This window comes from Schistocerca serialis, chromosome 3 (assembly GCF_023864345.2).
Source record: "Schistocerca serialis cubense isolate TAMUIC-IGC-003099 chromosome 3, iqSchSeri2.2, whole genome shotgun sequence".
Lineage (NCBI taxonomy): Eukaryota > Metazoa > Arthropoda > Insecta > Orthoptera > Acrididae > Schistocerca > Schistocerca serialis.
In genome coordinates this window covers 808,475,344-808,489,418 of record NC_064640.1, presented here as the reverse complement: position 1 = coordinate 808,489,418, position 14,075 = coordinate 808,475,344, and the positions used below count along the sequence as shown (strand labels likewise).

General features: G+C 39.7%; 1 protein-coding gene across 1 annotated transcript in view; it reads left to right on the top strand.

Annotated features, from left to right (window-relative positions):
• The window catches only part of LOC126470661 (uncharacterized), a 328,353-nt gene that overhangs the window by 257,545 nt on the left and 56,733 nt on the right, over nucleotides 1-14,075 (top strand). The window contains exon 17 of the mRNA XM_050098652.1: nucleotides 5,636-5,849. Coding sequence (XP_049954609.1) covers nucleotides 5,636-5,849 — 214 coding nt within the window. The remainder of the gene's footprint in view (nucleotides 1-5,635; nucleotides 5,850-14,075) is intronic.

The window sequence follows — 14,075 nt, the reverse complement described above, 5'->3', positions numbered from 1 at the left end:
TTTTGTGTGTTTCTGGTAACATGTTGAAGAAATATAATTACAAATGTGGTAATGGAAAGTTCTGGTGGAAAAGTACTAACTCTCCAAATACTAGAGGCATTGTCATAGACAGTTCCATAAACAAGACTGAAAACTTCAATAGCTGTTGGACAAATCTTTTTTCTAGTAAGAGAGTACACACACACACACACACACACACACACACACACACACACACACACACACAGGTTCACCAGATAAGAATGCAGTAGGGAGAGGCAGTAGGCAGACATTATAGAGATGTAACATGGGCACTGGCACTAGTTTTTTTTCTTTTTCCTGCAGCATGCGGAGGTGATGGTGACTTGGAGGAATGGAGTAGGAGGGCATGACATTGACGAAGGGGAGACTGCGGGGAAGAGGTTGTAGGTGCAGGATGAATTAAGTTTGGGTCCTGGGACAGGATACATTGTATGTGAAGCCAGGACTAGCTGAGATTGAGGCCAGGAGGATGGCAGAGAAAAAGTGTAGGTGTTGCAAAGATAATGTCTATTTATGTGGTTAAGAGAAGCTGTTGTTGGGGGAAGGGTACAGATGGCATGAGTTATGAAGTGGCTATTGAAATCCAGCTTGTTGTGCTAAACAGTGTGTTTGGCCCTCAGTGCTCAGTTTGGCTCTGGGCCACAGTTTAGTGGTGCCCATTCAGTTGATTGGGCAACTGGGTGGTGGTCATAGTCTCATAAAATGCTGTGAAGAAAGTGCAGTAGATCTGATATATGACATCACTGTTTTCACAGGGAGCCCTGCCTCTGAAGTAATAGGAAAATCATGTGATAGCACTGGAGTAGGATATCATGGTTTGGTGTACTTGACACTTCTTGCACATGGATATTAAACAGGGATATGACTCATGTGGCAGGGGGTTTGTTAGCAGATGTGACAAATGAATGGATAAGGGTATTGCGTAGATTGATTGAACGGCAGGAAACCTCTCTGGGAGAGGCACAAAAGATTGTGGGAAGGATGTTGCTCATTTCTGGGCACAATTATAGATAATCAAAGCTCTGGTGAAGGATATAATTCAGTTGTTCCAGTCCGAGGTAATACTGAGTGATGAGACTTGTGCTTCTCTGCAGCTGGTTTCTGAGGGCGATTGAAGGATTATAGGTGTATGAGGATATGGCGTGGGAAATCTATATGTAGACTTGGTTTGGGGGGGGGGGGGGGGGCGACAGCGTTTGTCCGTGAATACCATAGTCTGGTGACCTTCAGCATCGGAGTAAGGAAATTTCTGGTTGGCTATTCACAAGTGGTCAGACAGTATGGGTGGGATATTTTGGTGTGGAATGGATGACAGCAATCAAATTGCAGATATAACGGGCTTGATAAAGCCATAAGTATTCATGGATCCCTCAGAGCAGTGGAGGTCAGTCTCTAGGAAGGTGGCACATTTGGCTGAGGAGGACCAAATGAAGCAAATATGAGAGGTATTGAGGCTATGAAAGAATGAGGATAGGTGTCTTGGTCTTGTGTTTTGAGCATAAAGATGTCATCAATGAATCTGAACCATGCACACACCCTCACTGACGAGTCAAAACATTATGACCACTGCCTATATTGTGAGATTGAATGGCATCTGTTAGTGTTGCAGACAAGTGATTCAGTGAGGCACATGAGAGGTGGATGGGAAATCACTCTAGTGACAACATGGACCCCAAATAAGAAAATCCTCTGACATTAGTGACTTTCACAAAAGGCAGATTGTTATGGCCTATCACCTGGAAATGAGCATCTTAGAAATGACAAACGTGTTGAATTTTTATAGGCTGCTGATGTGAGCGTCTATGGAAAGTGGTGGAAATAGTGAAAGCGTGAGTAAGCCACAAGGTGTTGGATGTCTACACTTCATCAAAGAATGTTTAGATTGGAGGCTTGCCTCATTCCCCCTCCCTCCATGTGAAACAGGATAGGCGGTGATGTATGCCGGAACTCACAACAGAGTACATTGAGGATGCAGGCACAAGTGTTGCAGCAGACTACCCCTACAGCCATCTTTAACGCAACCGCTGCTAGCGCTCCTTATGCTGCAATTCGGCACTGGCAATTTACGTGAGACACAACTTGATGTATTCCCCTACAAACTTGTAAAGTCCATTTTGAAACATGCTGTATAAAACTGTCTGTTGGCAGGTGTGATGACCTATGCCATGATGTAATCAGCTGTGCTTTTAAGATGTTTAAGACAAATTTCAAACAGTTCCTAACTTAGAAATGCACAGACCTGTTGTGATATTAATTAATTAAAGCTCACACCTCCAGCCACATGGAGTGGTTAAGTTCTGACTTCTTTTTTAGCCAAGTACTCTTTGGTCACAGTCAAGTGGAAACTGACTGCCATGTCATCTATGGTCCAATCCATGTTTAATTGTTCTGCTGGCAATGAAGTCACTTGTATTAGCTCCATCAACAAATACAGCAATATTGATCAATGGATAAAACTAATGTTTATCTGAGCTGTAGTGTATGTGGGGGTCTATCCGTATGAACTGGTGTCTGCATGCTCTCGGCCATCATCATCTGACAAAGCAGTGTAGTGTTCCCAAGATGCTAGTTCCTTATCCACTTCCGATGCCAAAAACTGCCACAAGAAATGAGCCACATGCAAAAATTCTTCCATGAAAATGGCTACAATCATTGGCAGATTTTGCAGGCAAGCCATTCCAGAGGAAATGTGCAGATAAAACACTCCTAAAGAACAATTTTATAAGCTTGTGATTTTCTTCATTTTGTGTTTAGTGAGCAGGAAAATTAGCTGGCTGTCAAAGCGGAACAACATTACAGTAAATGAACTGAAGACGCATGTGAAGGTTGATACAGGATTCAGATCGCCACCGTAAATAACATACTTTGTGAGTTTGGCCACTATCATGTCTGGTCAAAGAAGAAGGGCGCATGTGAAGCAATGTTAAACAGAACAAGAGATGTGTTTACACCTATATTACCCTGAGAAATCATGCATGGCAGAACATGCTCAAGAATATAGATACCAAATTTCTTTCATCAATACTTTTATAATTTGAAGGTTAAGTAATGTCTGGGATAACGTAATAATAGAAAACATCAACAACAAAGATTGTGGTGGGCACCACTGTAGTGTGTGGGATCCAGCAGTTGTAGGGTTCAAGTGAGTATGGAATGTAAATATTATCTAATTTTCCAATAGACTGAACACCAGTGATGCCACAAGTGGCAGAAAAGCTAAATAAGGATGATGTTGCTGTCTGACAATGGACAGGGAATACCTGACCAAAAGGTTGTGGGAATTTATGCACCTGACATTGCTTTAAGTCCAAGAAGATTTTGTTACTTGTCAATTTCATTTATCTGTGTCTGTCTCTACTAGTATCCAGCTGTTAACCGCTCTGAAGAACACTGCAGTAAGTTGGTCGAAATGTTGGCAATGTAGCTTCTTTAGTGAGTTATAATATGCAACCTAATACCCAAAATTATTTTATTCAGAATACATCACTATTGTTTGTGGAAATGGGTAAGTTCAACAATTGCTTTGAATATTTCATTCCTTGTTGATGACTTAAATTCAAAAGATATTTCCGTAAATTATTGTGTATGGTTATTCTTCCTTGGAAAAAATGATACCTTATCTCTTGTTTCTCCCAAGTCCCACATATTGAAATAGTTATTTAGTTCTTGTCCCAAGAAATTGAAGATGGATAAACATAAAGTAAAATGTAATTGATATCCATCGTCGGTTTTGTCCCAATATAAAAATATGCTACCCGTACATTCAGTCTGTACCTGATGACAGGTGCTATTCACCAAATTCTCTCTCTCTCTCTCTCTCTCTCTCTCTCTCTCACTCGCTCGCTCGCTCTGACTAAAACTGTGGGCCAGACCGGGACTCAGGACTAGGACCTTTGCCTTTCACAGGCAAGTGCTCTGCCAACTGAGCTATCCAAGCACGACTCATAACTGCCCTCATGAATTTATTTCTGCCAGTACCTCAGCTCCTATTCCCAAACTTAACAGAAGTTATCCTGCATACCTTGTGGGACTAGCACTCCTGGAAGAAAGGATATTGCTGAGGCATATCTTAGCCACAGAAGGGATTCTTTTTCAGATGAATTTTCACTCTACAGTGAAGTGTGTGCTGATTTGAAACTTCCTGGCAGATTAAAACTGTATGCTGGACCAGGACTCCAATCGGCACACACTCCTCTGCAGAGTGGAAACAGTCCCCCAAGATGTGGCTAAGCCATGTCTCTGCAATATCCTTTCTTCCAGGAGAGGTATGCAGGAGAACTACAGTTAATTTTGGAAGATAGAGATGAGGTACTGGTGGAAGTAAAGGTGTGAGTTAGGGTCATGGGTCATCAGTCAGTAGAGCACTTGCCCATGAAAGGCAAAGGTCCCAGGTTTGAATCCCAATCCGGAACTCAGTTTTAATCTTTCAGTCTGCCAGGAAGTTTCCAATGAATGCACACACTGCTGCTCAATGCCTCTTGTGGTTGGTGACTGGTGATCTCTTCTCATACACACATTGTAGTCCATCCCATATTTTCCAGTTGTTCTACATCAAAATTAAGTGACTACAACTTCCATTATTACTTCTCTGCAAAAAATTATCTATTTTGTTGATCAAAATTCTGTAATAAATAGTATGTTACATATCAGTATTATGAAAAGGGAAGTTGCTACCCACCATATAGCAGAGATACTGAGTCGTAAATAGGCACAACAAAAAGACTGTCACAAATAATGCTTTCGGCCAGTAAGGCCTTCATCAAAAATAGACCCCCCCCCCCCCCCCACACACACACACACGCACACACGCACACGCGCGCGCGCACACACACACACACACACACACACACACACACACACACACACACACACACAGAGAGAGAGAGAGAGAGAGAGAGAGAGAGAGAGAGAGAGAGAGTTGCCTGAGACTGAGACTGCTGCAGTCGTGTGTGTGTGTGTGTGTGTGTGTGTGTGTGTGTGTGTGTGTGTGTGTGTGTGTGTCGTTGTCTATTTTTGACGAAGTCCTTACTGATTGAAAGTTTTTTTTGTGACAGTCTTTTTTGTTGTGCCTATCTGTGACTCGACATCTCTGCTATATGGCGAGCAGCAACTTTCCTTTTCATAACACTGGTACCTCCCATCCTAGATTTTCCATTGTTTGATCTGTATATTTTATCTCAGTACTCTTCCGCTTTAGTGAACGTCCTTTGCAGGTGTACTGAATGAACTAAAATACAAGGTTCATCTTATTGATTTTTGTCCTTGGAGTTCCATTTTGTATTTTTCAACAAACTAGGTTGAAATTATGTAATAGTTACACTAATTTGATGTAATGAATTTCAGTGCGAGAGTTCTGTCCTGTTATTTGTCCAGCACACAGGTGTAATATACTATAAAATTTTAAATTTATTGTACATTCTAATGAAATGCAGTAGTTCTTGTAATTGAACATGTGTTTTCAGTTTCAGAAGACATAGTACCCATTTTGAATTGTGATTGTGTCAGCTTCATTACCATTCTTTCTATTGAAGAGTCTGAACCATTTATTCTGTAGTGCGAGAAAAAGTTTTAAAAACTGTTTATGAGAACTGAATGGCACACGTTTTCACTTTAGGTTCTGATGAATGAATGGCTAAGCAAGTCTCCAGATCCTCCTGCAGTACCACCTTTACCTTCACCACCAGTACCAAGTGACTGCCCAAGGTCCTCAGCTGGTTTAGAACCTGGAATAAATCGGCTGGTACAAGGGCCAGCTTCAGCAAAAAAGAGGTGGCTTCGTCAAGCTATAAGTGAAGAATGCGATTCTCCAAGTCCCAACAGTCGACCAGGTAAACATGTTGGTAGATATTGTAGTCACTTCCATTTTACTTCCAATTACCTATAAATACTTGATGTTATAATTTGTAATAATACAATGCTACATTTATATTTGTTTTTAACACCTTGTGACTCTTTGTTTTCATGTTTTATGGTCTTTCAACATCAAAATTAGTTAAACCTGAAAATGATTGCAACTCAGTGACAAAAATAGTGCGTGTTTGTATGAAAACTACCAAATAAATGTGCTCAGTTATTTTCAGTAACTTTACTGGAAAGAGTGAAACATGATGGAAATTACTAGAAACTGTACCCTCCTGAGCAAACTGTGTGCACTATTTCAGAATTTGACAAACAGATGATCATACACCAAAACCACCACCAAGAGACACTAGGCATATTTGGGAGGACAGTAGTTCGAATCTCCATCCAACATTCCAGATTTAGATTTTCCATGAATTCCCAAAAATTCTTAAGCAGTTGCAGGATGGTTGCTTTGAAAGGGCATAGCTGATTTCCTTCCCCTACAAGATCCTGTGCTCCTCCTTTAATGACCTTGTCATCAATGGGCAGTTGATCTGTAATCATCCTTTATCTCAAGCTCCCTACACTGGTGGATCCTTTCGCTATAATCCATGCATTAGATGACTGTCTTAAAACCCAGAGAGGCGTTAACAGCCCCATACAGGATTTGTGATTCATGCCCTCGTAAGAGCTGTAACACTGGTTACACAAATCTCCCATTTTATGTTCATAAAGCAGCAAAGCATCTTTTGGTAGTGTACCAATTCCTCGATGAAATTGTGTAGCGTGTCAAGATTTTATATCCATATACAACCCTGGGGCGCCCGCAGGTTTTTGTCTCAGTAGGGGCAAAAAATTTTCACCGTAGGCAGATGGATATGTGTGTGTGTGAGAGTGTATACCTGTCCTTGTTTCCCTCTAAGGTAAGCCTTTCCACTCCCAGGATTGGAATGACTCCTTACCCTCTCCCTTAAAACCCATATCCTTTCGTCTTTCCCTCTCCTTCCCTCTTTCCTGATGAAGCAACCGTGGGGTGCGAAAGCTTGAATTTTGTGTGTGTGTTTGTGTGTCTATCAACATACCAACGCTTTCATTTGGTAAGTTACATCATCTTTGTTTTTAGATATATTTTCCCACGTGGAATGTTTCCCTTTTTTCTTACCATTAATAATTGTTTAAGCACTTAAAAACACTGCTCATGCAGTGAACGCAGTTGGATTTAAATTAACAGTCCGGAAAAAAAACGGTTCACTACACTCAACTTTGTAAACCTGGCCAAATTCACTTACAATACTGTGAAAGCTTCTTTTATGCACTTAACAATAGTGTTCTGCAGCTGCATAGCGTACTAACTAAGAACGATTCTTTCATGTGATGTAGCTCTATTTTGGAATAGGCCTACGCATTCTAATGTGCTTACTGAATTACTATTGTTCCCCGAAGAGCATTTGTCGTTTCATGGTAAGCCAGATGTTTTCCCCTTATATGCAATTTAGAAATACTGATGCACTTTTAGTACCATGCCAGAGTTATGAACATAAAAAACTTAACATTATAACTATAGTAAAACTTGTTTTTACATTATCAGACTGTACATTTTGCCACCATTTTCGTTTCGTCCTGTCCTAAGCTTTTTCTCTCTGAACTACTTGTTTTCCTGCTATTAAAAATCGATATTTGGAAGTAATTGAAGAATATCTTGTCATCCGTCCCTTCAAACAACGTTTAGAAAGCTCCATCCTCTCCTGTTCTTAAATTAATTGGACGATGATTCCAAATTATTCGTTTTTTCCTTCTCCTTTTCATTATTCAATACTGTAACAATACTTAGATTTTACTGTCTGTTCATTTCAAACAAAACTGTACATTTAAAAACAATGAATAATTTACGTAATACATTAAAATGAAATCAATGTGTTTGATGATGAAATTACATTGCCTTTAATCTGCTGACTCATGCGGTGGCGATGGTCAATTGACCTGGCGGAAAATATCCGCTGTGAGTGCAACCGGCCTTAAAGACCTAGTCAGAAAGAGCACGGCCTGGCGGTCTGACCTGTGGCCTCGAACAGCAACGGCAACGGCCAGGTCACATCATTGTTGTATATAGGTGTCGGTCACACAGAGCGTGACTCTGGCCGGCTCGCCGCACCGGCTGACGTCGAGTTTCAACACAGACAGATTCGCAGCAGCCTGGAGCGGCTGTTTGCATTTGCTGGCGCATTTGACAGCAACGGCGCGAGGCAGATCTTTGATACCACACTACATGTGCAGGCTGCTATGTGATAAGGTTTCGTCCGTTTCCATGGTGTGACAGCTGACGCAGCAGCAACCGCTTTTGCCTGTGCGGCGTTCCTTGCCCCAGTCATCCGCCATGCCTGACCCGCACAGGCAGACTGCGGCGTTGTGTGTGACGAGGCCTTCAAGACACTGAAAATCAGTTTTTATCTTTCCTGTATGTTTGGAAACTGGCACATCCGGGATATATTATAGGAACAAAGCCTAAAAACACAGGTGGCCCTTGTGACTCCTAAGGGATTGAGACCACTCATTTCTAAGTCATTATCAAACTATCACAAACAAGCCATCATTGTCTCATTAATCATCAGTCACTTATTAGTTACCATCTCTCTGCAATATGGCATATCGATCAAATGCCTGGGTGATTAATGGCGTACCCTCGCTTGCAATACTGAAGTAAATGGCAACTGGCAAATGTTTCAAACTTGTCCCATTTTGGCGACTCCTCATGGTCATAGAGGGGAGACAAATAAAACTGGAAACGCATTTCCGAATAAAATTTGGCAGCTCTGCAAAGTTTAGATTCGTGTCCTATGCTGTATTCTTACAGGCAGACGCCCTAGTGTCAGCCACATCGGTTTTAGATGAATTCGCTGTTTCTCACACATTTGCTGTTAAGGTGTCTCATTTTAAGAGTTAATGTTGTGGGAATATTCTGAATTGCTCTCGTAAATGCACATTTTTAGGCACAGTGCCGTGTCAGTAAGTGCACCACTGCTGAGTGATGTTAATAGGTGCTTAAAATAAATAATAATTTCAGATTGTTAAATAGGTAAAAATAAATTATTTTCTCTTTTTAAGTAAGAATAAATCGTTCATTTTCGCCTGCCTTAATACATTTTCTTGCTATTTACACTTTTCTCTGTTAGTCCCCTGAAAAGTGAAAAAAAAAGTTACTTTCTATTTTGTAAAGTAAAAACTAAATGTACACAATAATTTCCCAACCCATAACAGATTCATGTCTTAACAAATTTTGTGAACTTTGGTTGTAAGGATGATGTGACTTTTATTGTTACAAACATATTAATGTAGTTTGAAATACTGTTGTAAATTTAATATTAAGAACAAAAGAAGGCATACGATTGTAGAAATCGGTTCTGTTATTAATAATGTGCAAAACTTGACTACTCACATACCTGCATTACTTAAACAGAAATTGAATTCGTCTCGGGTCCTTCCCATAACTATCTACCACTTTTTCGATAAAGGACTCCTCCTCTGATTTTATCTTATCCTGATGAACTGACACCATACACAAACAACCGAGTCGATTATCTGCCATGGTAGTTCTTAGCCACGTTTTCACGCGCCTGAGAGTGCTGCAAACAAACATAACGTAGGCCTATGCTAATTCATACAGCGTAACCTTCTTCAATTACTCTATTGTGATAATATTTCAAACAAGATTGAAAAATAATTAGAAGAAATGTTTCATCTGACTTAAGAAATTGTTTCAATGTCTTTCTAATTAAGTAACTACAATCAGAAAAATGTTGCCGTGGTAATTAAGTACCTGAACGATCTTTCCGCAGAGCAGGCGGTTGCCGGTAAGCTGAGGGCTATCTTCAAGGCTGAAGCTATGGCGGGCAAGAATTTGGCTTTGTCCAGTAGATCAGTCAGACTTAATTCATCAATATCTCCTTCAGTTACTTTATCGTGTTTCCACGTACTGATCCATGTCCGTGCTTCGTCAGTGAAGTTATCTAAAATATCGCCATAAAATCTTTTGATATTTTCAATTATCCTTTTCATATCTAGGTCGCTTTGGGATTTCATTACCTTTGGGTGCAAGCAGAAAATCTCAAAAGATGCCTTGTTTTCTTCTGAAAACTGTTCTTGCAAGGACTGGATTAGGGAATCCAAATATGGGATAAAGAGAGATTTTCTGTAGTACTCAGCTACAGAAACTGATGGATGATTTGAACGATGTATTTGTCGTGCAACAACTTGCAGTTGTCGAATGCCAGTGACATCTATTCCAAGTGCACTTAGGTTGGTTTCAGCACTTTTCATTATCATTTCAAATTCGTCTTTGCATTTTCTCTGTCATCCAATAACATTTTTACAATTCCTCGAATGTGTTCTGAAACTTCTAACAAGTTAATGTTTACTGATTGTAGGATATTGGTGACAGGTTCTAGTTTGGCTGAATATTTTGCTATGACTTTTAATGTAACAATAAATGTTGGAAAAGTAAGTGTGCAGTAAAGTTGCCAGGCTTTCTGCCTAATTTCATGAGCTCTTTATTTATGTAAAATTGCTAATGCTTCAACAATTTCTAAAAACTTATCATTAAATTTCCTTATAGACTTAAGCTTCTCAGACCAGCGTGTCTCACACAGTTTTTGAAGGTTCCCAACTTGGACTTTCCTTTGCATGCTCCCCTGGAAAAAAGAAATTCCTTCTTTGATAGTACCAATGGCATTTCTAACCTCTGGTAAGGCGTTCAAATCATTCACAACTAAATTAAGTCTATGGCTAGCACAATGATAGAAGCGAGCCTTGGGATATTTCTCAGCAATTATCTTCTGTACTCCGCCAAGTTTACCGGCCATTGTACTGCACCTGTCATAGCCTTGTCCTACCATTTGATCTAGATTTAAAACCCAAGCAGATAAAGTAGATATTATTGTGTTGGAGATATGTTTTGCATCTAACCTTGCTAATGGTGTAAATCCAAGGAAGTCTTCTCTGACAACATTAGTTGCAAGGTCAAAATAACGTGCAGAAAGAGAAAGTTGTTCTGTGCCTGCAATATCCATTGTTTCGTCTGCAAAAACTGAAAATGATTTGCTGTTATTGATGGTATTAAATCAAATCATTTCTTAGTACTTCGGCGCATACATCAATTAAATCATTTTGGGTTCTATGGGAAGCATAGGTAGCATTTTTAGGTGCACTCTCAAAATGTTTCCGCGATGTTTCATCACCTGACTGTACTCTAAATTGTAACAAATCATCAAATACAGCATTTGAATTTGTTTTTCCTCTTAAAGGTAAGTCATGTAATGCATTCGGGAGGACGACGGTTCAATCCCGTCTCCGGCCATCCTGATTTAGGTTTTCCGTGATTTCCCTAACTCGCTTCAGGCAAATGCCGGGATGGTTCCTTTGAAGGGGCACGGCCGATTTCCTTCCCTCGCCCTCTAATGATATCATTGTCGCCGGGATGTTAAACACTAATCTCCTCCTCCTCCTCCTCCTCCTCCTCCTCCTCATGTAATGCACAAAACAATACACAAGAAACAATTTATTTTAACTTTGCACTATTAGTTTGTACTAATTTCCCAAGATTCTCATTGACGAGTTCTTCCGCACTTTTAGTTTTGTTTGTCACAACACTAATGAAATTATTTGGTTTTTCTATTGCATCTTTATGCCACTCGGAATTCATATCCATTTTTGCACATTCATGGAACTTTTTGAAATTTGTGAATGGGCGGCTTCTGAATGCGCCATGATGACTACCATGCGTTATGCATGGGCGGAAAGGCACACAAAACTTGCAGAGGGCACCTTTAACTGCTTTAGAATAGACCAGCCACGGATATAATGACAGCCAGTCTGGTCAAAATGTTCTTTCTGTGCTGTCTATGTCATTCTTAAAATTATAACTTTTTTCAGGTTGCCATGGATTCAATAAAATCTTATACTTTAGGCAGTTGTCAATATCCTTTTTTTTCAATGTAATTTCTGACATCGGGAATACTGACCAGGATACTACTACCCTTTTCATCAACGCACTTGAAACCAGCAGAGGTACTGGCTTCGTCTACTTTCTCCATCAGCACAACTACTGGAATTTTTAATAGTGATGGTTGTGTTTGACTCACCCTTTTCCTGTGATAACTTATCATAAACAGTATCTTCTTCGACACCTCCACTTTCATTTGTAGTTTTGATTCGCTTATGAGGTACAAAAAACTTACGTATATAGGTCATTTTGCCACTGTATACACTGCGCTTTTACATCCACAACGCACAAACGTCTATGCAAACCACTATCATGCACCACTGTCCACTTAAAACTCACAATGAATTTACACAACCCTTAACGCGATGTGATGCCGAGCCGAGCTGAGCGATGTCTAAAGAACAGAAGCTGAAATCGTATCACAGTGGTGGGAGGGAGGGCAGGGTTTCGGTTCAACAATGAAACAGTACGATGTCCATTAGACCGCAAGCCAGCGACTTTGAGTTTCGAGTGATCATTTGGAGCGGTTTCTTGCGATGGATGTGGAAATATTTATGCGATATGTTCCTATTAGAACATAGCAAGACTCATCTAGAACGTTCCAGAAATGAAGGTAGCTCACACCACACCCTGCTAGATCACGTTCATTGACAGTAGTTCCTATGACGAATATTGCCTGCTTCTACAGACAAGAAGCGATATTAGTGGCCACACTGTACCCTCGAACACTTCTTCAGCAAACGAAATGGAACATAATACAATACGCTAATTTAAATTAGCGTCTGACAATTGTTAACCATTATTTGAAATTTGAAAGAATAAAATTTTGCCGAGTGTGTTTTGTTGTGCAACTGTATTGTGTTGCCAGTTGAAGTTTATGAAGAGGTTTGTACCTACTGAGGTGGGAACAGAGGTGACATTTTAGTACCCTATAAGTCAACATTTTCGAGATGGAACTCTCACCATGGGTACCATTCTTAATGGGACCACGTACACATGTAGTAGTTTGTCGATTGGCAGATTCGCTTTATTTTATTATAGCTTATTAGTAATGCCCAGAGTTTGTTAACATGTAAACGGTCTTTCCTTATCAGATATGCATTGTTTACAGTTACTAAAATCTCGAATATTCCAGCTATTGATATCTATCTTTAATTTTGTATTTTTCGTCATATAGATACTGTATCGTAGATTATTTTTCAAGGAAGAATTTTTTTTACATTTGTGTTTAACATCCCTTTATGACACAACTGATTCTTTTAATATGTAAAGAATGAAAAATGGGCCTGCCTTCAGGAAAAATGCTTAAATGTTACTCAAGAATGCATTTGTAAAAGTTAACAATAAACTGCTGGTTCATCTGATTATTCCCATTGTTGCCTCACTTGCTGTTGTTAATTTCTACCACATGTGGGTGTAGAAATAAAAATAAAGATACTTCGTAGGCAATAGCTGTAAGGCGGATATATACAATTTTGCACATCTTCAACAAACGAGATTTCTTAAAGAAAACCACACAATTTTTAAATTTATCATCAATTTTTAATTTTAGTTCGATTCTCCTTTAAAGTTTTTCATTGCTCTAGTTCATCCTGTAATTCTGTTTACATATGTTTTATATCATATTTACGTCATTTTATCGATATTTTCCAGTTATTTTAGTGGTAATTTTACAGGTATTTTAAATCATACATAACTGAGCCCTAAAGTTACAGGTATTTTTTATATTCGTAAACTAAATGAATTCTCACTAGGGTCAACTGCCCCCCCCCCCCCTCCCCTGCGGGTGCCCCTGATACAACCCTAAAAATAAAGATGTGGTTGGAGGACAAATACAAGACAGCAGAAGCACATGTGACTAAGGGAAAATTAAAGAAAGCTTTGTAGGAATGGGAATCAGCTGTCTCAATATCACGTCATTGTGGATTTTGTCCAAATATGTTATATATGCAGGGCTTGGACAGAAATGAAAGTGACAGAAGTGGGAGCTCCAGGTGGCCAAACATTTAGAAAAAGTAGAATTTTTGGTATGGGCAAGGTGAGGCATGAGCCATTTATTTTAGCATAGTTTCCAGACAGCGGCTGGTGCAGTGGAAAGAGAGTGAGTACAGCTGCAAATAAACTGAAATTGTGCTCATTATACAGTACTGATTAATATTTTCATAAAAGGCAGGAAAAAGAAAGACAAAGGAAAATGCAGGATTGCAAATAAATTCCA